The 24,442-nt window shown below is 44.2% G+C and overlaps 1 protein-coding gene across 2 annotated transcripts in view; it reads left to right on the top strand.

The window, feature by feature from the left end:
• The window catches only part of LOC137436636 (protein MEMO1), a 62,583-nt gene that overhangs the window by 36,596 nt on the left and 1,545 nt on the right, over positions 1 to 24,442 (top strand). For both annotated transcript variants that reach the window (XM_068130602.2, XM_068130601.2), the window contains exons 4-8: positions 10,148 to 10,260; positions 16,064 to 16,175; positions 22,120 to 22,262; positions 22,517 to 22,593; positions 23,382 to 23,486. In XM_068130602.2, coding sequence (XP_067986703.1) covers positions 10,148 to 10,260; positions 16,064 to 16,175; positions 22,120 to 22,262; positions 22,517 to 22,593; positions 23,382 to 23,486 — 550 coding nt within the window. The remainder of the gene's footprint in view (positions 1 to 10,147; positions 10,261 to 16,063; positions 16,176 to 22,119; positions 22,263 to 22,516; positions 22,594 to 23,381; positions 23,487 to 24,442) is intronic.

Here is a 24,442-nt window from a genome sequence, read left to right as displayed (position 1 = left end):
TATTTGGTCTACAAAAAGTCCCAAGGACCTGAGTGCCACTCCTGACCGTGAAGCAAGGGAGGGACTCCCGCTCGAACCCCGGTTTTAGATGGTCTAGTTGCCGAGTGGTTTTTAGCAACCCGAAGTTCGAGTCATTAGCATTCACTAACCCGATTCCGAAACGTTGGCCAAATCGTGCCACAGGTATTCAATTGGGAAAAGACAAGGACAAAACGGATGTAAAGGAAAGAAGGCAGAGTAAGGAGGAACAAATATAATTTATTACTAACTAATTATGTACAAGTCAAAAGTAACCAAGGAGAAGGAAGGATATGAAAATAAAGACAGAAAGAGGGATGGACCAGAAGGACACAGTGCAATTTTTAGCTTAACTACTGCAGTCTTACTTAAACCCAGGGACGAGACAAAAGACAGACTACAAGCACACTTACACGGGGATGATGACAGGAATGGCAGGAGGTGGATGGCTGGAGGGAGAGGAAGGTTCAGCTGGACGCTGGCTGGGGCTTGATCCCGCACGGGACGTCGGCCTGGACCTCGACGGCCACCGATGCCACCGCAAACTGGGTCCCGCGTAGCAGCGAGTCGAAGCTGCGTGGTGGAGTCGAAGCTGCGTGGTGGAGTCAAAGCTGCGTGGTGGAGTCAACGCTGCCTGGTGGAGTCAAAGCTGCGTGGTACTGCTCGCGGGGCTCTGTCACTTCCTTCCTCTGGACTCATCTGCCGCATCTCTCTCTCCCTCAAAGGCTTCCGCGCGCGCTTTTATAGCACGCCTCCAGATCAACCCGCGCCACGCCCGAGCTGGTCTCTCACCGGTCCTGATTGGCGGGTCGGGGCTCGCTGGCTCCACCTTGTGATGACGATCGGCGGCTCCTCCCCCTTCTTCTCCGATCTGACCGCGTGTTCAATGGAGGTTTTGCGGCGAAAACCACAAAGCAGCAGCAGCGAATGCAGAAAACCGCACGCCGAAAACCGCCCAATGCAGTTGGCAATTGATGACAAAAGGAGAATGCGAAGGGAATCTACCTTATTTGAATTCGGTGCAATGGAGTGTCAATTAATGGAAGACAAAGCCTTAATCTAATACACATAATAAGGAGATAACTACCAAAAAAAAGGAAATCTATGATTTGCTACGTGATTGTATATGGAATAACTACGGGGACGACTTTTGACCTTTACACACCAAATGGAGGAAGGAGAGTGATATTTACAACAATTAAACACAATTCTCATATCCATAACAATATAATTAATCGAAAAATTAAATAATCAATTAATTGATTAATCATTAAATAAAAAATATCCTTTATAGCCAAATTACTTGGTCACTGTTGCTTCCAAATATCAGATTACTAGCTCAAAATATGCCTGAATCATCACCCAGATGAGAAAAGAAATAAATAAGTACTTAATAAATCGGGAATAATTAAGTAATTAATCAATTGTGATTAATTTAAAAAATGTAAAATATCGTTTTTGACAAAGCACTTGCTCATTATTGTGCCCAAATTTCAGCTCCCTAGCTCAAATGATGGCTGAGATATCGCCCGGACAAACGAACAAGAAATAAAACAAACGGAGTGAAAACTTAGTACTCCCTTTCAGCGCGCGTCCTGCAGCGCCTGGAGATGGAATACGAAAGGAGCGGTGTTCAATACTCAGAGGTCATCTTAATTATTTTGAACGAGAACCAGACTCTATGGTTGGAGCATCCGCTCAGAGTCTGGCAGGTCAGTGGTCCAAACCCTGCCAGAGTCATACCAAAAACTTTAGAAATGGTATGTGCTGCTTTCTTGATTGACGCGGAGCATTTAAAAGGATAGAGCACAAACAAACGTTGGGAAAGCAATGGCAAACCACCCAGTATAACCCTTACCAATAAACGTGTGTGTTTGTATGTGTGTGTTGGCTGCTATCTCCACACGTGTGTGGGTTTCATGAGATGGATTGGAGACTGACCAAGGCAATGTGCCTCCACCAACATTATTATATCATTATACAAACTTGTACCAAGTTTGATTTAAATCCTTTCAGCTGTTCTAAAGTATCACATTTTTACCTGGCATGATCTTTGACCTTTGACCCCATCATCAAATTGGTTCATCTTTACATTAGTATAGGCTCTGGGGGGTTGCTTGTGTACATCTCTCTTCTATGGCAAAACTTTTGATTTTCCTGTTCTATATGTTGAGACCCTTGGAAAAAATCTGGGTAACACTCCCAGATCAAGTACGTTTTTTCTGCACACCCCAATACGTGATTATGACTTGAGGCCAATTAGCCGAAATAGCAAAATTCAGTTTTCATGGAATAATTCAAGAGTAGGCAGCTTTAGATTCAAATGTAACATTTATTTATCATGTTTAGACATAACTAACACATTTTTAGCATGGTTCAATACTATAAACTGTCTTTTTTAGAAAAAAACACGTCATTTAGCTTCTTTTTCTCCAAAAATCACTTTCAGTTTGAAAGGCGCTCAAAATCCGATCACCTCTCATACACCCAATTATGTAGATAAAGCAACCAAAATTTGTCAGAAGCTTCCTTATGAAGCCCTTTAATAATTCCATGCATCATATTTATGATTCATTATATTGTATAGTGACAGTGGGGTCAAATGTTAACAAAGGTTACCCCTACCCCAAAAAGCGGTATAAACCAAAATTGGTTAAATTGGTCTAACTTTAGAAGTAAGTGTGATATTCGGCTGATTTTGGTGTCTATGTATGGGTTTTTGATAGCAAGCTATTCATTGGAACCATAATCAACCCCTTTTGAATATACCTAATTTGCATAATTTCAAAATGGCCGCCAAACACCTCCTGGCAATGATGTTGACTAAATTTCGCTCAAAATTCAGCTTAAGCAAAACTATTACACTTACATAGCTTAAGGATTCATGAATTAAAATCATAACATGTCCACAAACCCAATATAACTGTCATAACAAGGAAGCACGTGCGTCAATTACCACCATTTACCACCCGTGCAACTTCAATACATGTACTCTTTATCAAGCGACAGGATTCTTGCAGGCATCAGGGGAAGCCTTTTTGCAATGACAAAAATTTACACATTTGACTATGGCGGTCCTACAGGGGCATGTTGACCTGGCACACTTAGTGCATGAACAGACAACTGTCCAATGTGATTCTAGAGTTTTCCACGTTGTCTCAGGTATCAGCTGTTCCTTGTCATGCGTATAACCACAATCCTCTGGCTTAAGTGCGATCACATTTTCAGAATCTTGATGAAGCTCCCTCCAAAGCATGCATGATATTGTAGGCATTGAAAAAGCTACGCTTCATATGTGGCAGGAGACCTTGGCTGGTTGGTGGCAGGTTGTGATGAGAACTCCCTTTGACATGATGGAAGATCTCCGCACGCAAGTTCGAAAATTTCTTCGCATCGCTTTTTGGTTTCAGTACTTTGACCAAGTAGGATTCTGCATTCTTGATCAAAGGCTGAGAAAGGGTCGGCAACCCTCCAAAGTGCTTCAATAACTTTTCTGGCTCGGCATTCAAGGCGGCTTTCTTGGTCCCAACTTTGCTAGTGATATCACATCCTGTAAGACTGTGTACGGCAGGAAGAACAGCACAGAGTTGACATCCGATGCGCTCGAACAAGGTATGAAGGGGCACATACCGAGTGCTATCTCCAACTCCAGCTCGTACCCACAGCTCCTCTAGGTCATGTTGGAGAAAGACAGGCATGTGGTGGAGCAAGGCAACAACTACATCAGTATCATTGGAGATGACAACACATATTTTGTGTCCTTCTTTGAGCGCGTCCAAAACATGAAGGAGTATGCGAAGATCCGCCTCTTCAAATGTGGATTGAAGGTGTACCAGTGCGCTCTCATCTCCGTTGTGCATTTTCATACATTTCCAATCCTCGTTCTCTCTGGTCACCTGTCCGAGTACAGTTGGGTACTGACCGGTATTTGCAATATTTGAACGAACATGGCTGTAGATCAGTTTTTCAAGGAGAGGTTTGTTGTTGTTGGAAGGCCAGAATGTGTTCATATCCTTAGGTAGTGGTGTTGATGGCTCTATTGAAGTATATTCGATGGGTAGAGTGTCACTTCGCCTTTTCCTCTCGCTGTCCTTCACTGATGGGTCATCAGAATACATGTCAAAGACATAGTCAGTCCGCCCAAACCGATGATATATGGCCGAAAATGACATGAAATTTGATAGAAGGTCATTGAATTTGGAGAGTTTCGTAACATTAACCTTTCGGATTGTGGCCATGATGTCAACTACAAATGATGCGTCTTTCCGATGACTATATGTAAATTCTTCCGGTTTTAGGTGCGTCTCCAACTCCTTCAGTAGCTGGCTCTTTGCTGGTTTAGTCATCATTCCTGCACCATCAAACAACACTGGGGAGGGAACAACATCGTACTTTAAGAGATCATCAGTGGTGAGGCCACGCTCCCGAGCTATTTCTATGTTTCTCTCAGCGATGTTCATCTCCTTCACTGTCGTCTTGGTAGTCTTCTGTGGCTTCTTTCGAAGAGTTTTCATCGTCTTCAAGTTTGTGCGGTGAATGGTACTGCTTATTCGTTCAGTCTTGGTGACAAACCTTTCCTTTCTGAATTTCAGGTACTTCTCTTTTCCTTTTGAAAAGGCATTGAGCATGTCAGTTTTTATATCATCGGACATAACCTCTTTTGTCACAAAGTTTTGTAGTGTTTTGGAAGCGTCTAGAGACAGAGGGGACCCCTTCTCTTCAATGAATCTCATCATCTCCTGAATATGTCCTTCTTTGCGGTTCGTTGTGGCTTGAGATGATTCGTGGTGGCTGTAAGTCTCATGTGTCCTGTCAATCACATCACTGTATTGCCGATGTAGGTTCTTCACTGCCATCATTTCATGGTATATTAGGTCCCACTGGGCGACATACTGTTTTTGCTTTGCATGTCCAATGACTCCATCGCTGCACTTAGATGAAAGGTTAATGCTTTGCTCTAATTTCTGGTCTCCTCCAACAGCGGTGAATCGGCCGGGTATCTCTCTGATTGAAAAATTGCCTTTGGCAAATTGTTCATGAACTGATGGTGCAGTCTCAGGTAGACGTCACATGTCTTCAAGGTAGAGAGAACACCATCGCAAGTAGTTGGTCGAATCGAATGCCGCAAACAGGTTCAATGCACGCTGAACAGCGTCAAGATGCAGTTCCCAAATCCCATCACGATCAGCTCTCAACAGATCACGGACAATATCCATCATTTGCAAGAATTGAGTCCAGAACTTGAAGTTTTCATTGGTATCAGACCGTGTTTGGATGAATCTGTTCAAATCTTCGACCAACGCTTTTGATGCATCAGCAAACTGAACCATATACTTCTGACTATCTGTGATGCATTTCTCCTTGACACTAGACTGGAGGTTCGTCAGGATGGCAAGCTCATGTGTATATTGGTCGATGCCTTTCTCGGAGAAGAATTCTTTGTACTGGAGGCGTTCATAGGCTTCAGCAAGGAGCTGCATACCCTCAAGACAGCGGCTGTAGTGACCAACATGTAGAACAGAATTCTCGATGACAGTTGGACCAAAAACGCCAGCCTGCAACCATGTGATGTCCGCGCCACTTCCATCCAGGAGTTTGCCAATACATTTCAAAACAGTTTTCACTAAGTGAAACGTTCCCGGGCATGGAACCAGGGTCCTGAATTCCTCTGGTCTCAGCAGTTGTATATCAAGGACGATGCAATAAACACCTTCATCACAATACATTGGTATCTCATTTTGAGTCAGCTGAGAACCAATGTCCATAAAGTTCTTCATAGCTGTATAAACTGTCGCGTACTCTGTAACTGGATGCGGCAGAACAGGCACAAATGCAAGATTCTTTAATGGGATGGCCTCCTCCGTCCAAACAGAGTTGCTAGCACTCCAAGATGGCATTGTTTGTGACTCGGGGTAGATGGACACTTCATCATGCATGACGTTCAAGCGTGCGAGGGACCAATAAATATCCTTCAGTTTTGCTGCATCGGCTTCGGAGGAAGTGTAAGGCAGTTCGGCCACTTTGTAAGTTGCTGGGATGTCAGCACGGCGTGCAGGCTTGTGAAAGTCGGACAGTACCTGGCATTTTAATATTAAACTGAATGACTGTGGACCATGTGTGACCTGCGTGTCAGAAATCTTTGGTTTACTGGTCGACGACGGGGGTTTGTCTTGGTAGAGAACAGTCACAGTGTCATGTTCAGATACATTTGCCCCCTCATGGTCCCAGTTGTCAATTGCACTGGAGGTGAATTGCCCAGGATCAAAGTGTGACGGCAGTGAAACGCGATCGTTGTTGTGCTGTGCTGTAAACGTGGCAAGGTCATGTTGGTACCTACGCAGCTCCGGGTAGCTGATTGCTAGTCCTCCGTGGTTTAGAACTGTAGTTACAATTTTGCCACCACGCCCAAGACCATGAACTGATTCCGCATTCATAATATGCATTGGAGTTCTCTTTCTACCGCAGTGATGGATATAGTACATGACTTGGAAGACAGATTGTATCTTTCTGCAACGCTGTGTGGAGAGGCTGTTACCTGATGGCTTGCTACCGGTATCGTAGTCATCATCATCTTCTTCATCCTCATCAACTGGTTCATCACTTTCTGTCATGACAGCTTCGGCTGCTTTTGCATATGTGTCAGGATTGAAATTGTACAAATGACTGAAAAAACGTAGTACAGGTTCAGGGATATTCATCTCGCTCAAGGAATGCTTTAGATCATGCGCATCACAAAAGCTATCGTCAAGGCCAAAATCATACTCATCTAGAGCCTTCCTAATCACACCAGCGCATACCTGAACAGGATCAAGGGAACGAATGCGCTCAGCTAACACTTTCTTTGGAACACTGAATACCATCATTGATTTTTTGAACGAACTGGGATATGTAAAATCAATCTCATTACCAAAAGTGTTCAACAAGAAAACTTTTACATCTCTATTACGAAAGTTACATTTGTCATCAATATTGTTCAAAGAGTCTCTGATAGCACTAAGTTCATAACCCCTCCCTTCTTTTAGGCCTTGCTCTAACTCTTTAACAACCTGATTCCAAGCAAGCTGTTTCTCAGACACTTTTGGTATGGAAGCTTTATCACGAGAGTCATACTTATACAAGTATTTAGTCATGCAGTCCCTGTGGTAGTACAGATCTGCTTCAAACACAGAATGCGCATCTTGAAGGTCGCACGTTCGGGTGAACACATCATCTTGAAAGAAGTTTGTCGCAGCCAGAAAGGCTGAAGCACGGCCTGATTCACTAATGCGATATTTCGTGGAGTGTTGTTTGTGTGATTTACTGTCACAGATAATACACTTCACTTGACGTAAGGCTGTTGTGGACGTCTCTGTATTCGGTGGATGTTGGACGGCCTTAGAACGAGTACTTCTATCTTCTTCCTGCTCAGAACGGGACAGGTCTTGGCATACAGCGAGACTCTTCCTTTTCCTATTGAGAACTGAAGTCATGGTGTATTTTTTGTAACAGTCATTGGTCACATGATAAACAAACCCATCTCCTTTAACCAGCTTAAGCCGTTTGGAAACTTGATCATTGTGGATGTAACTTGCTTCTCGTATCCTTTTGCAACCATTAGTTGTGCTCACAATTTTATCCCCCGCGCTTTTCTGGCAGATGATGCAGTTAGTCGCATCAAACGAACCGTCTTCGGGCGGTCCTGAGAGAGTAACAGACTCAATCGTCAGCGGCCACGCCTGAAAAACAAAAAATGGATATTAGTTACGTTTGTACGGCTGTAAAAATCGGCAAGGTCGGACCATATGCTGAAAATATAAAATGTGAAAGACTGATAAGCCACAAAGAAACCCATGTTTATCCCTATTAAATGGCTTCATAAGGAAGCTTCTGACAAATTTTGGTTGCTTTATCTACATAATTGGGTGTATGAGAGGTGATCGGATTTTGAGCGCCTTTCAAACTGAAAGTGATTTTTGGAGAAAAAAAAGCTAAATGACGGTTTTTTTTCTCTAAAAAAGACACTTTATAGTATTGAACCATGCTAAAAATGTGTTAGTTATGTCTAAACATGATAAATAAATGTTACATTTGAATCTAAAGCTGCCTACTCTTGAATTATTCCATGAAAACTGAATTTTGCTATTTCGGCTAATTGGCCTCAAGTCATAATCACGTATTGGGGTGTGCAGAAAAAACGTACTTGATCTGGGAGTGTTACCCAGATTTTTTCCAAGGGTCTCAACATATAGAACAGGAAAATCAAAAGTTTGGCCGTAGAAGAGAGATGTACACAAGCAACCCCCCAGAGCCAGGAGTACATCATTATTCATACTTGTACCAATATCGATTTAGATCCCTTCAGCCATTCTTCAGTTATTGTGGAAATGAAAACCTATCAGGGACAGAGAAATGGACGCATGGACAACCTGAAAACATAATTCCTCCGAAGTCTGTGGAGGCATAGAAAAGTGACGATTCCAGCATCCATTTATCTCATCCAGTATTCGCACCTGTTTGAAACCACTTGAATCTATGGTCATTTGTTTGCATGAGTAAGAGTTGTACTAGTCGAAACTTATTTATCGAGGACGGGGCGTTTATACTTTCAAAAAACTGCAATACGTCGTAGCTATAAATGGCGACCTGCCCAACTATTTAATCTCTGATCAACTACCCAGGTCGGTCAACATCAGCCCTGGCCAACCAGTTGGTGAAAGACCTGACCCCAAAAAACCTTTTTGGTGGGAATACTGCATGTAATATAAGTTGCACATGGGGAGTGTAAAATAAGTTATGTTATGTAAGAGAATACTATCTCTCAATAGACAATTTGATCAATTCACCCTTGTCACATACCAACCTGTCCACCAAATTGTGTCCAAACCTGTCGAACTTTCAGACATCTTGTTCACACAGATAGACAGACAGACAGACAGGGGTGAAAACATAAAATTATAAATGGGCAGTGCAATACGAATTATAAATGGAGAGTGTAATATAAATTATAAATGGAGAGTATAATATGAATTATAAATGGGAGTGCAATATAAATTATAAATGGGGAGTGTAATATAAGTTGCACATGGGGAGTGTAATATAAGTTGCACATGGGGAGTGTAAAATAAGTTATGTTATGTAAGAGAATACCTTAGGAAACGTAAGATTGAATAGGAAATAGTATGAACCGTGTGACGTGCAGGAGCATTTCAATGTAACAAGTCGGGATTAAATGTGGTGGGATTAAATGTGGCCATTAAGGAAATAGTCAGTCTTGTTGGCCATTTCATGACAACTCAACGCCACCAAATTTGTCATAACCCATCCACAACGTTTTGGGCTATCATGCAATATGCACGATGCCCTTCCTGGCGTCAGGAAGGGCATCCGGCCATAAAAAACATTGCCTCAAACAGGGAACCATGAGGTCATGGGGCCCGCAAGGCTAACCCCCGCTCTAGCGGGGAAAATGGCCTTTAAAACGATCATTCATTCATGCAATATATTGTTTTTGGCCCCATCTCTCAATAGTGAATAATTGCTTCCAAAAATATTTTTTTTATCCAATCCGGATTTTCAACAAAATTTGATCAATTCACCCTCGTCACATACCCAACCTGTCCACCAAATTGTGTCCAAACCTGTCGAACTTTCAGACATCTTGTTCACACAGATAGACAGACAGACAGACAGGGGTGAAAACATAAAATTAAAAATGGGCAGTGCAATACGAATTATAAATGGAGAGTGTAATATAAATTATAAATGGAGAGTATAATATGAATTATAAATGGGAGTGCAATATAAATTATAAATGGGGAGTGTAATATAAGTTGCACATGGGGAGTGTAAAATAAGTTATGTTATGTAAGAGAATACCTTAGGAACAAATGGTGTTCTTGCGACACCATACAGGGAATTAAGAGTGAACTGGTACTCAATTTGCCGACCTCAAAGGATGACAGGCTGAGTCAACCCCCCTGGTGTTATTCAGCGATGGACCGGGATTCGAACCCAGGATCCTAAGCCAGCACCCTAACCGCTAAGCCAACACCAGGCTATAACTTTAAGATGCTGCTTTGGTAATTTAATGACTACATATTTATGCCCTTTTAAAGCGCAAATATCTGATTCTTCTTTTGGTGACTTACAGACAGCGCGTCTTCATCCTTGGACCCTCACACCACATCTCACTCAGTGGTTGTGCACTGTCCTCTGCACGAGTGTACCGCACACCACTCTATGACATGTCCATTGATCAGGAAGGTGAGCAATGTCGGTGCAGCATGCATTCCACACATCATTGCAGCACAGTGGTTCTTAAACTCCCCCATTCCCTCACGCTGCCCTCCTAACAAGCTGATGTGTGACCCTCCAACCCTCCACCCCTTGATGTTTCAATGGATTGATTATTATTACAGTTCATTGAAATCAATACAAGAACGAAAAAGATATCTTTCACTTACAATTTTATTTGATAATCCATATGCAACCAGCTGTTGTACAAAACAATGCAGAGGATCTTCACAGAGGGAGCACAAGCCAGATACCTTCGGGTTCATTTTACTTGCACTTCGTGTCACAATAAAAACGAGAAAGCATCTGAAAATGCAACGCCCGTCCGCATCCGTTTGTATGCAGACGTCTTCTTCTTCGTAATGCTATACATGATGAAAACAGTTTAAAACAAAATACCAAAATGAAAATTGATGATTTTATCCAACCTTGACCTTTGAGCTTTGATCCAAAAAATAATCACTTTTAGATTCTGATTGGTAACCAATTCCATGCCATCAAAGCATGCAAATTCTTAATTTCAGGTCAAATGGATGAAAATTGCTAATTTTATGTGATGCTGGTCTTTAACTTTTTGACCAATTTATTAATTTATTTTCTCCATATTCTCATAATAAAGCTTTGTTGAAAATTTGATGACTATAGCTCAAAATTTGATGACCCCCTCCCCACCCCTCAGTTTAAGAATCACTGTTGGAGCACAAATCTTCCACCACCACCAGGTTAAGGGCCCCAATTTATCCCAACTTGTGGGAGTTGGCCGGGAAGTTTTTGGCCGAAGTTTTTCACGAACCAGCTGGCCAGCCTAACAGTTTTTTTTTTGTTTTTTTTTTGTATACTGAATCGAGGCTCGTGAAAGAGCTAACATTTACTTCACAAACAAATCAACCAGACAAACAAAATACCCAAAAAGAGGGAGCGGAAGACAAGATGGGGAGAGAAGGGGAAGCACACAAACACAACATCCGAGAGCAGGGAGATGTGTGGAAGGGAGAGGGCCCGGGGGGAGGAGGCATGGGAAGGGGGGGGGGGGGGGTGGAAGGAGAAGTATAAAACACAAGGACACCAAGGACTTCCTGGACAGAAGTTGGTATTTCAAAAAAGTGGAATTGGGGTGAAATTAGCGGGGGTAGAAAAGATCAAGGTTTTGGATGGGGGAAGATAAGAGATGGTGGTGAACAGCTGTTTTAAAGACTTGGAGGGTGGAGTGGGATTGAAGAGAGTGAGGGAGTTTGTTCCAGAGGCAGGAGAAAAGAGGAATGAAGGAGTGAAGGTGAGCAGAGAGTCTTGATTTTGGCAGTTTAACCATAAGAGGGTTGCAGGCAGATCTTGTGCGACCTGTAGGAATATTTGCGGGACAGAGCCCAGAGAGAGCTGGGGGGGCAAGGCCAGAGAGGAGTCGGTAGAAGACGGAAAGACCACCAACCTGCCTGCGGTGAGTGAGTGAGAGGCCCTTGGAGTTAGCTTCATCGCAGGAGATTCCAATGATTCTGAATGCTTTGGTTTCAACAGCGTGAAGGCGAGCTAGGTGTGAGGCAGGAGCACCAGCCCAGAGGGGAGAGCAGTATTCCATTGAGCTGCGGATGAAAGCCTTGTATGTGGTGAGGAGCTCAGGTGTGCCAAGGAAGACCGCACGACGGAGGATGCCCAGTCGGTGACTGGCTTTGGAGGCCAGATTTGAAATGTGGTTTTCCCAGGAAAGATCATGGCAGATAGTGAGACCCAAAAGCTTGAGTGACAGAACTTATTGGAGAGGATTATTCAGAAAGTGGATGGGAGGGTTGTCCAGTCGGTCTTTTCGGAGAGACATCGTAAGAGTGTGAGATTTGTCAGGATTGAAAGACATGTTCCACTTGTTTGCCCAGTCTGTGATTTTGTCAAGGCCTGCAGAGAGTGAGGAGGCTGCAGACTGCCGATCTGAGGGATGAAGAATGGAGCGACAGAGAGTAGAGTCGTCAGCAAAGAGATAGAGAGGATTTTCAAGAGAGTCAGAGAGATCATTGATGGAGACCAGAAAAAGCACAGGGCCCAGAACACTGCCTTGGGGAACTCCAGCCTGAACAGGAAGAGGAGATGAGAGAAACCCATTCAGGGCCACACGTTGACTACGACTAGAGAGGAAGTCCGCCAGCCATGCGTGGAGATTTCCATGGATACCAAAAGAGGAGAGTTTGGTGAGCAGAGCGGGGTGCCAGACCGTATCGAAGGCACGTGATATGTCAAGGGAGACTGCTCTAATTTCCTGTTTGGCATTGAGGACCGCCATCCATTGTTGAGAAAGCAGAAGCAGCATGTCCAGAGTGGAGTGTCCAGGTCTGAAACCAAATTGATGATCAGAGATCAAGCCATTGGAGAAGAGGAAAGATTTCATATCTGAAGCAATGATGGATTCCATGACTTTGCTGATAATTGGGAGAAGGCTGATTGGTCTGTAGTTGCTGGGATCTGTTTTTGCACCTTTTTTGTGCAAAGCGGTGATGTTGGCAGATTTCCAAGCAGATGGAAGATGACCTTGAGCAAAAGAGAGGGTGAAGAGAACAGAGAGAGGGAGTGAAAGAGCGGAAGAACATGATTTTAGGACCCGTGGGCTGATGCCATCAGGTCCAGTTGCAGAATCAGAGTCGAGGGTTGACAGAAACTTTTCCACCTTGTCAGGAGGAAAGGACACAGAGTCCAGGAGCAGCTGGGTACGACTGGGTACGGTGGGTACAGAGAGGGATGGGTTTGGGACACAAAATGTAGAGGCAAACACAGAGTTGAGGCATTCAGCTTTTTCACGTGCGGAGTCAGCCGTGTGGCCATTTGAGGTGAGGGAGGGGATGGAGGGGGAACAAACACCAGAAACAGATTTGACCAGACGCCACCAGGATTTGGAAGAGGGAGACAGATAAGAGTTCGGTCCTGAGAACGGAGAGATATTGTTTCCTGGCTCTCCTGAGGGTGGACACACACTTGTTTCGGGCTTTGTGAAAGGAAATGAGATTTCCTTCTGTTGGATTTGCTTTCCAGGAGACGAAAGCAAGTTGTTTCTGGGCAATAGCCTCACCACAAGATTCCGTGTACCATGGATGGGAGGAAGGGTATGACAACTGAAGACGAGATGGGATAAATCTGTGCATGAGAGAGAGCAATTTACTTTGGAAGAATTCCCAGGATGAGTTGATGTCAGAGGCAGTAGAGATGGGAGACCAGTCCAGATGATTGATGGCTGTTTGAAGACCGTGCCAGTTGGCCTGAGTGAAATGCCAGACTCGTCGACGCTGAGGAGGCTCTCTGAGAATGGTCAGAGAGATGTCCACTTTAACAAGCACATGATCAGAAGAGCCGATTGGAGCAGAAGAAGAGCAGCAGACATTTTCAGGGAAGTTAGTCATAACCAAGTCCAAAAGAGAAGATGCTCCGTTGACTGAGATCCGTGTTGGGAAATTGACAGATTGTGTCAGTCCCAGTGAGTCACAGAAGTCCTTTGCTGAAGAGCCATGGCTGGTGAGAGAGGTACCCACACCCAGCCAACTGGCATGGTGACAGTTGAAATCACCACATATGAGGAAGAGAGAGTTGGGATGGGTAGATAGAAGTTGGTCCATATTATCAGACAGCGAGATGTAGATGGAGTCATCACTGTTTGGTGGATGGTACAACACACATATGAACAAAAGGTGGGAGCGAAGGGGAAGCCGTAGCCAAAGGTATTCCTGGGGGTGAGGTGGAGAGAGGGCAGTGCAGGGCGAGTGAGGAAGAGAGTTTTTTTTATAAAGATAGCAACCCCACCTCCAGGACGAGGCTCAGGTCTATCATACCGGAGGAGGGAGTAACCTGGGAAAGATACCAAGGAATCAGAGACATCATGAAGGAGGAAAGTTTCTGTTAAGCAGATCACGTCTGGTTTGTCAGAAGCAACCTGTATGGAGAGATCAGTTAAGTTTGAGCGAAGGCCCCGGATGTTTGAGGTCCATACTGTTAAGGAAGAGGAAGGGGGAGCATCGGATACAGAACAGGGGGGGGGGGGGGGAGCGGTAGGGTAAGATGTGGAGGAGGAGGAAGAGGCAGGGAGAGCTGTTGAAGGTATGTCAGAGATTACAGAATAGCTTGGAGAAAGGGAAGAATGGGGCAGACAAAAGGTTTGATGGTGATTGGGTGAGGCGCAGTGAGGTGTTATTTGAGGAGGGGGAAGAGTGAGGCAGAAGGTTGAGGGAGAAGAAGGTGAAAGTTGGAAGGGGGAAGAAGCGGGGAGGACGCTTTGAGGAGGAGGGGTGAGAGGGGAGTCTAGGAGGGGAGGAGTGAGGGAGAGTCTCGGAGGGGAGGGGAGTGGGGGGAGTTTAGGAGGGAAGGGGCAGGGGGGGAGATTTGAAAGGGATGGGTGATGGGGAAGATTTGGGGGGGAGGGGCAAGGGGGAAGATTTGAAAGAGATGGGTGATGGGGAAGATTTGGAGGGAAGGGGTGAGATTGGATTTTGAAAAGTGTACGATTAATGGGAAACGAACATTTATTGCAAAATGAGTTTCTTGAGACATTCGAGTCAAAAATACATTTGAGGACGCTGAAGGATGGGTGGAGTTCTGGAGAGTTTAGGGAATGAATGAAAGATGCACAGTAAGAGATGGCATTTTTTTTTGGAATGAATAGATTTGGTGAGCAAGTCGAAAGCATCCTTTTATAGAAGAAGAAGAAAAAGGTGTTATAGAATATGACAAAATAAAGTTCTTCAGGGGACAGATGAAACATTTTTTGATCATGTGATCACGAACAACGTGGTCGAAGAACGAACAAACAAATAAGAACGAACAAACGGATAAGAACAGGGAAGGAATTTTTTTTTTTTTTTTGAGATTTTAAAACAAGGAAGTATGGGGTGAAAAGACCGTGAAAAACAGAGACCGAAAGTAATTTGCAGCGCGATCGAAGAACCGCTGAGACAAAAAAAAAGCCTCAAGCCAAGGGCTGACACGGTAGCCTACTAGCACTACACTAGGCCTCAGAATACACGATACGAAAAAAACGACGATTCTGTACACAGGTATGAAAAACCAACACCGAGAAACCTATTAAAGTCACCCCAATAGGTACATACACCGAAAGAAAGATACAGATTCGACAAAAACACAATCGTGAAAAATTACTTAACTTCGAAAGCGTGCGCGCAGGGACAGCTTTGAAGAGACGTGACGACCAATCTTTGACAGTTGACTGAAGGAGGAAGGCATCTTTTCATGAAAGACACCATGCAATTAACGCCCACCAACATATGGTAGCCGATAAGACACTCAGCTTAATGCCCACTTGACGACTTTGTGATGCAAAGTCCTGCCTGTGAAGAACCAATCGTCGAGTTTAGAGTTGGGCCAATAATCATACCCAAACGGGACAGCTCAAAAGGTAAGTGTGCCCACAGCACAATCCGATTGGACACGTTGATGTAGCATGAATTAAAGAGACAATTAAGTTGGCCTGGCATTTTTTTTTAACCACATTTGTGCAATGCCCAATAAATGGATGGTCCCTCATACCTTTGCATTGCACAAGTACAGTCGAAACAATTAACAATGCAGAACCTTGCCAAGCTATTATTCTCAGGGGCAACTTTCACACACCAGGTGTGCTATAGTGTTAAAGTAGGTGAATTTGGCAATCGTAGGAAAAGTTTCATTCGTAGTAGGTAAAGTTTCATACACCTTTCACCCATTTCACCTTGCACTCGTCTTAGATCAGTTATATTGGCAACACGACGAACCGTTTACATTCCCATTCTAATTGTGTTTGCATGTCGTGTAGTCTACAGAGAGCTGTGGCAGACAGGTACCTTTGAGCATATGAGCTTGCAGACAGATGAAGATGAACACAGCTTGGAAATGCAACTGCCTTTGCTGGCAAAAGTCATGGAGAGGTAAGTTATGGAATCCATTTTGTTGTTCTATACATCTATGTTTGTGGAAGAACGAGGTGTAGTAGATCAAAAAGGCAATGCATTGATAATGGGGCAACACTTGGATATAAGCTAGGGAATGAACAGGAAAGAGAGACAGGGACAGAAGAAAGAGTCAGAGAAAAAAAAAAAAACGAAAAGAGGAAAGCAAAAGGAAAAAAAACAAAGAGAAAAAAAAATAGAAAGGCATGGAGGAGGAAAAACCAACTTGTCGGTAAGAGGTTTCCCTCTGCTCCTCACCATCTCACTGCCCCCCTCCCTCGCCCCTTCTGCTGACCACCCTCTTTGCCCCCTCCCTAAACCATAGTTAAATTGAGTTGACTTTACTTCAGAGATACCTAGCTTCCTGCACACTAGCTCTTGCAGGAGGGTATTTTCCTGTTGACAGTTTAGTTTAGCCTTTGCATTTCTTGAACATTCATTTGTTCTTTTGGACTTGAACCTTTATCCACAAATGTACTGTGAAGTAGAGCTTAATCCTACATTTTGATACGAGGCTGGTAAGTTCAAAAATAATATTAAACTTGAACTACGAGCAGTGATATGCTTCCAAGCAAAATGCCCACCATACCACATGACTGATGTCATAATTTTCAATAATTTTTACTCATGCGTAGTCGATCATATTTGTAAATTTTGGTTTGGATTTATTAAGCGGTTGTGTAGATGTAGATAACCCTGGTAGATAACCCTGGTTGTGTAGATAGCTGTATCCTGTACTGTAGCTGTATACTGTATGCGATATGCTGTATGCTGATAGCTGATAGCTGTATGCTGTATCCTGTATCCTGGCTGTAGACTGGTTGTGTAGATAACCCTGGTGTTGGGCTAGCGGCTAGGGTGCCGGCTTAGGATCCTAGGATCCTGGGTTCGAATCCCGGTCGATCGCTGAATTAACGCCAGGGGGGTTGACTCAGCCTGTCATCCTTCCGAGGTCGGCTAATTGAGTACCAGCTCACTGGTAATTCCCTGTTTGTCGTTAAAGGCGACAAAAAGGGTTGGCGTCAGGAAGGGCATCCGGCCGTAAAACATTGCTTCAAAAAGGGGACCGAAAAACAACAACAACCACGGCTCCCGAAAAAGGCCAACCCCCGCTTTGCGGGGAAAAATGGCCTCTAAAGGTGGTTATTATTATTTTTTTAAGCGGTTGTGTAGCTATGGATGTTCAAATTTTTTCCTTAAATCCAAGATGGTCGCCATACCGTGTGACTGATGTCATCGTTTGCAAACAAAATTCCTCATGTATCAGATTTTAACTCCACAATTCCCAAAATATAAACTCGTTTGTGTCTGATAGGTGGTGTATTGGTGGTGTGAGGTTAATGCTTGTACACCTAAATTTCAATACAGAGTGTGTAGTTGAATATGCAGGACAATGTAATGTTTGATGAGGTGAGATGTTTATTCTGAAAAGTCAACACGATTATAATGTCGAAGTTGATTTTAACTCATGCAGAGTGATTGCCAGGGTACGAAATTTCCGAATACAACAACAACAACATGCATTTTAAAGGCCATTTTCCCTACTAGAGCGGGGGTTAGCCTTGCGGTCCCCATGACAATCTTCTCCATTTTGCCCTATTTTCTGCATCTCTCCTTGTTAACCCCCTTGCCCGCATTTCTTCTTCCACCATCTTTAGCCAAGTCTTTCTCGGTCTTCCCCGTCCTCTACTTCCTTCTACATTCATTTCCATCACTCTTCTCAACCAGTCACTTTCATCCTTCCTCAACACATGACCAAACCATCTCAACCTGTTCCTCTTCACAGCATCAATCACAGGCTCTATTCCCATCATCTTTCGCAATTCATCATTTGTCTTCCTCTCTCTCAACGATACTCCGCACATCCGTCGAACCATTCGCATTTCCACCCTTTCCAACCTTCGTTGCTGCTCTACGTTCATTACCCATGTCTCGCTCACATAAATCATAACACTTCTCACACATGCAGCATACACCTTTCCCTTCAGCTTCAACGACACTCCCCTCGTCATCAGCACGCCACTCAGTTCCCGAAACTTCTTCCATGCACATCTCACTCAAGCAACCGTTGCCGAGTGTGATCCACCTTCTCCATTCAGCATGTCTCCGAGGTAGCAAAATGTTTTCACACCTTCCAGCTTCACGCCGTCTCCAAGATCCAACTCAACATTTCCTCCATCTGCAGCTCCCTCTGTGCACACCTTACATTTGAATGTAGCTGCCACACTGGTTAATGACCCTCTCAGACCACTACCTTTTTGATGAACCCACTCAGCGCACATTGTACATTGAATGGAGTTCACTCCGACACCCTTCCTACACACAGCACAGGGCCACTTCCCAGTTCTTTCCACCTCACCACATGCTTTACCACTTGCCATCACCTTCGTCTTTCCGATATTCACCTTCAGACCTTTTGTCTCCATACATTCCTTCCACTTGTTCATCTTTTCCTTCAGTCCATCCATACTTTCCGCAATCAACACCAGATCATCTGCATACAACAACTCCCACGGTAAACCCTCCTTTACGTTCTGAGCCAGCACCTCCATCACAGCTACAAATAGTAGTGGACTTAGTGCCGACCCCTGATGCACTCCCACCTTCACCTCAAACTCACCACTGTTCCTGTCCTTCGTCCTGACAGCTGTGCGCGCTCTTTTGTACATTGCCATCACTACTCTGATAAACCATTCCTCCACTCCTAACTTCCTCAATGCCCATGTCCAATACTTTGCGTGGAACCCCATCGAATGCTTTCTCCAGATCAACAAACCCAAGAAACAACTTCTTTCTCTTCTCCATGTACTTCTCCTGCAACTGCCTCACAATGAAAAGCGCGTCTGTCGTTCCTCTGCCTGGCATAAATCCAAACTGCATTTCGTCGATCTTCACTTTCTTCCTTATCCTCCTCTCCAACACCCTTTCCAATACCTTCATTCCATGCTCCAATAACTTTATCGCTCGGTACGAGCCACAATCCAGAGGGTCACCTTTCCCCTTGTATAGAGGGACGAGGGTACTCAGTTTCCAATCCACTGGAATGCGGCCTTCTTTCACCACCAGATTACAGATCTCTGTCATTCTCTTCACACCCCAACTTCCTGCTGCCTTCAGCATATCTCCCACAACTCCTGTCGGCCCTCCCACTTTTCTACTCTTCATTGCTTTTATCGCTTCCTCAAATTCCTTCTCAGTTATCTTCTCTGCCGGTCCTAAAACTGGGTTACTCTCTATGTTGCCATCCCATTCATTCTCTGTATTCAACGGCATTTCCATATATCTTTTCCATCTTCCTTTAATTCCATCTGGGTCGACAACGATTTGTCCCACTTCATCCTTCAAGCAACTCACCCCCATCACATCACACCTCTCTTTCGCTATCTGCTTTGCAATCCTGAATACTGCTTTCTGACCCTCTTCCGAATCCAAGCGTTCTCTGAACATTTTCCTACATGCCTCCTGTGCCTTTGCTTCCTCTTTCTTTGCAGCCTTCCTGGCTGCCTTATAACTTTCATGCTCTGCTGTTTCTGCTCCCGTACCCTTCGCCTTCTGCCACTCCTTGAACTTCTTCCTCTTCTCGTCAATCCTCTTTCCAACTTCATCATCCCACCACCATGTTTCCGAGTGCCTCGGTGGTCCTTTTGTCCATCCACATACCTCACCAACGGCTCCCAACAGACTAGCTTTCATTGACATCCAACCACTTTCAAGCTCAACCACATCATCCTCGACCCTACTCAGCCTCTCTTTTAATGCCTTCCTTACTGTCACCTCTTTCAACCACCACACCTTCATTCTCGGTTGGTACTTCACCCGCCGGGCTCTCCTCGCACCTTTCACCCTTATGTCGCAGACAACCAAGTGGTGCTGTGAAACAGCCTCCTCCCCCGGGATCACCTTTGTGTCCCGGAGGTGCCCCCTATCTCGCCTACGCACCATCAGGTAGTCAACCGTTGTCATCGACCCACCTGACGTGTATGTAACAAGCTTATTATCCTCTTTCTGGAACTGAGTATTACAAATCAACAAATCAGCTCCATCAGCAAACTCCAAAATCCTTTCACCTTCTCCATTTCTCACACCATATCCGTTATCCCCATGAACTCCGTCAAAACCATCCTTACTCCTTCCCACATGTCCATTTAGGTCTCCTCCTACCACAACAACTTCCACATCTTTCACGTTTTCCATCAGCTTCTCTATCGCACAACAGAACTTGTCCTTCTCTTCATCGCTTCGACCAACCTGCGGAGCATATCCCGAGATGACGTTCACCAAGAGCTTTCCAATCATCATTTTCACCATCAACCTATCACTCACTCTAGTCACACTCACCACACTGTCTACAAACTCCTCAGAAAACAGGACACCAACACCATTCACACCCTCCAGGCACCCTTGCCACATAAACTTGTATTTCTCTCCCTGCCTACACTTCACCATTCTCACACCACTTCCCTTCCATCTCGTCTCTTGCACACAACATATGTCCACTCTTCTTCTGACCAATACTTCCACCACTTCTCCTGATCTCCCTGTCATTGTCCCTACATTCCATGTCCCAAACCTCAGAAACCGATCTCCACTTCGGGCTGTACCCTGCCCATATGTAGTTGTAATTGTCATGGTTCTCTTTTTGAGGCAATGTTTTTATGGCCGGATGCCCTTCCTGATGCCAACCCTCTTAGTCGTCTCTTACGGTATTTGAGAGCAGGGAGAAGTGTGGGAGGGAGAGGGCTTGGGGGCAGGAGGCGTGGGACGGGGAGGGGGGGGGGGGGGGGAGAGAGAGGTATAAAACACAAGGGGACCGAAATTAGCGGGGGTAGAAAAGATCAAGGTTTTGGATGGGGGAGGATAAGAGATGGTGGTGAACAGCTGTTTTAAAGACCTGGAGGGTGCAGTGGGATTGAAGAGAGTGAGGGAGTTTGTTCCAGAGGCGGGAGAAAAGAGGAATGAAGGAGTGAAGGTGAGCAGAAAGTCTTGATTTTGGCAGTTTAACCATAAGAGGGTTGCAGGCAGGGTTGCAGGGATACGGTGTACCTATTCTAATCCAGGGTAGACACTGGGAAACGTTTAAAACATGCAAATTCTGGGGGGGGGGGGGGGTGGGGGGGGGTGGGGGGGGGGGAGAGAGGGCGGCGTCAGCATCATGGCTGTGGTTTAAACATAGTTAAACAAAACCATGAAAAACAATCTGGGAAAAGTCTCTAAGTGAGAACGTGGATTTGAGAAAACAGAAGAGGTGGAAGAAAAACGAGATATAGGAGGCGGGGCACAAGTCGAGACGAGGAGGAGAGCGAACAAGCACGTGTCCGGGAGGAGAGAAAGAATTAATATAGAATTTTTTATTTTTTGTTTGTTTATTTGTTTGTTCTGTTTTCAAAACGCTGGACAAAGGGTAAGATGTTCGTGAGAGGTAGGGGGAGAAAAGAAAATCAAAGAAACAAGCAAATACTATGAAGGAAAGAACCCATATTCACAAAACACTGACGGGCGGGGGGGGGGGGGGGGGGGGTTGAGGGAGCCTGGAAAGACCAGGCCGCACAACGACTAATTACACACAAATTTGCAACAACTACAAAACCAAAACCAAATAGAAACACACAATAACACATACAAAACAAAATACCCAGCGGAAATTTGACACGAAATACGAAATTCGAAATTTCCGAATACTGCCACATATCGAATCGTCAAATATTTAAATGGGGATGCGGAGTGAGGATGGGGAGAGAGAGAAGAAGAAGACGACGAGCCAGTCCTGAGTTGCTTTGTTTACCGTAATTTTGTTTTGCTGCCAAATTAAACCCAAGTTTGGAGAACACTCACCTGCCAGTTCGAGTGGACTGAGAAAACAATGTTGGGGTCTTGTGAGTTGCATTAAAAATGAATGTCCCAATGAAAGCTGTTTGGTTTTCAGCCGCAAGGACGCCTTTTCCATCGTCCCTGTGCTTGTGGGTTCTTTGTCGGATGGAAAAGAACGTGAATACGGACAAATTTTCAGCCACTACTTGGGCCAGCAGGGCACGCTCTTCATCATCTCTTCTGACTTTTGTCACTGGGGTAAGCTACACTGTCACTCTACACAATAACTCTAATATTATCGTGCCCTCTTGAAAAACGAGAATGGGAGCACCTTTCCACGTCGGCTTTATGAAAACTACTCCAGAAGCATTTGATGGTAGATCGTTTCAATAATCCAAGGTTTAATTTGCTTGGCAATCTAATGAGAGAGTTTAAAATGGGCAAATGCAACCAAATGAAATGTCGAATCTTGTGCACCGACTGTCTTTTGCTCCTGTACCACCTCTATACAGGAGAACGCTTCCATTATACATACTACGATGAGACACAAGGAGAGATCTACCAATCAATAGAACACCTTGACCGACTGGTGAGAGTGAATACCAATGCTGATTTGAGCATTTCTTCTTGCACAATCCTGATGTGAGCGCAGTTCAATATTCAACCTGAACTTTCCTTTGCAAAACTTGTACAAAGTTCGATTTAAATCCCTTCAGCTGTTTTCAAGTATCATTTTTACCTGACATGACCTCTGACCTTTGACGCAGAATTCTAATCAGTTCATCTTTTCATCATAATATATACTTGTACCAACTTTGGTCAAAATCCCATCACTCGTTCACAAGTTATCGTGGTAACAGGATTTTTACCTAACTTGACCTCGTGACTCTAAAATCTAATCAGTTCATCTTCACCTCATTATATACATACCTGCACCAAGTTTGACTTAGATCCATACAGCCATTTTCAAGTTATCGCGGTAACGAAAACCAATCACGGACGGACGGACAACCAAAAACATGAGACTTCATCGGTGGAGGCATAAAAATAGCGTGATGAACAATCTAATCGACCTTTGACCGAGACGAACAGAATAAAAAGAGTTGGAAGTAAACGTATGTCGTAAATAGAATTGCAAGACAATAATCATGCTTACAAAGCATGGTGAAGATGCACGAAGTGGCGAGAGAAAAGACAGCGATTGTGACAGAAAAAGGGGCAGCCGCCACTGTATTATTTACGTAGATGAGAAAGGCAGAGTAATGCAGTGTAATGCAGTCAAATATTGGTTTCAAAACTATATTGTTTGAGACCATTGTGTGTGACAATACTTGATTGTCTGGCTGTCTGTTGACTTTCCCTTTCGGCATCATCTAGGGCATGGCGGCAATAGAAGCTCTTGACCCCAAAGCTTTCAACAACTACCTGAAGGACTATCAGAACACCATCTGTGGCCGCCACCCCATCGCTATTCTTCTCAATGTAAGCAACAGGTCGTGCAACATGCAAAGTCAAATAATGATCGTACTACTGGCCAGCTGGCAAATAAAATTCCGAAAGGTGAAAGCTTTTGTTGTTTTTATTAGACATACTTGATGATTATATTATTTTTCTGTCACTACATCTATCTATTGAAAACTATGGGGTCTTACAATTCAAGGTGAAAAGCATACATTGGCCTGAGCAGCCATTGCAGCACCCAAAGTGTTATAAATATGTCGCTTGAGAGATATTTATACACCAACTACTTGTATCAGGAAAGATGGGGAAAATTCTTCTGATTTAGCTCACTTTACATCTTCAGGCCTAAAACATGAGAGCAATATACTCAACAACGGTAGTTCGTATGCAGCCTGTGGCTGCCTGGCTGCATCATTTTCTGGGGCATGGCTGTGCTGCTGATGCAATGCCCCCATTGCCAGTCATCTGGTATTCATTTTGCCGACCTCAGAAAGATGACAGGCCGAGTCAACTCACCAGTGGCTAAAAACTCAGGACCCAAGGATCTCAATAGAGGCAGCCACCTTAACCGTTCAGGCAGCACCAGGCTTCACTCAACAACACGCCATGTGACATGTTCTCCCGCTCAAACTAAACGGAAATGTCTTGCGATACAAATGACCTCTCCTCCAAAATGCTGCAGAAATTGTCAAATTACATTGCTCAATTGTCAAACTCGTAGGAAACCCCTCTCATCCGTCAGAAAGTAAAAATTTCCCCAAAGTGAGAATAAATAAATAAATGAGCCCAATTGTGTTGAGCAGCTTACAAAGACGGGTATTAACATCTGTTATTACCTTTGTGCTTTGTCTTCTCCTTTAGCTGGCATGTGAGAGGAATTATCTTCTGATTTGTTAGTGGAGTAACAAAAGAGTGTTCTGGTTCTGGTCTATGGGGTAAATGGGGAATGGATTATAAAAGTCATTAATAAGTAATGC

The sequence above is a fragment of the Myxine glutinosa genome, chromosome 11, assembly GCF_964187855.1.
Source record: "Myxine glutinosa chromosome 11, kmMyxGlut1.1, whole genome shotgun sequence".
NCBI lineage: Eukaryota > Metazoa > Chordata > Myxini > Myxiniformes > Myxinidae > Myxine > Myxine glutinosa.
Note: the sequence above shows the minus strand (reverse complement) of the source record. Positions and strands in the feature narration are given on the sequence as shown.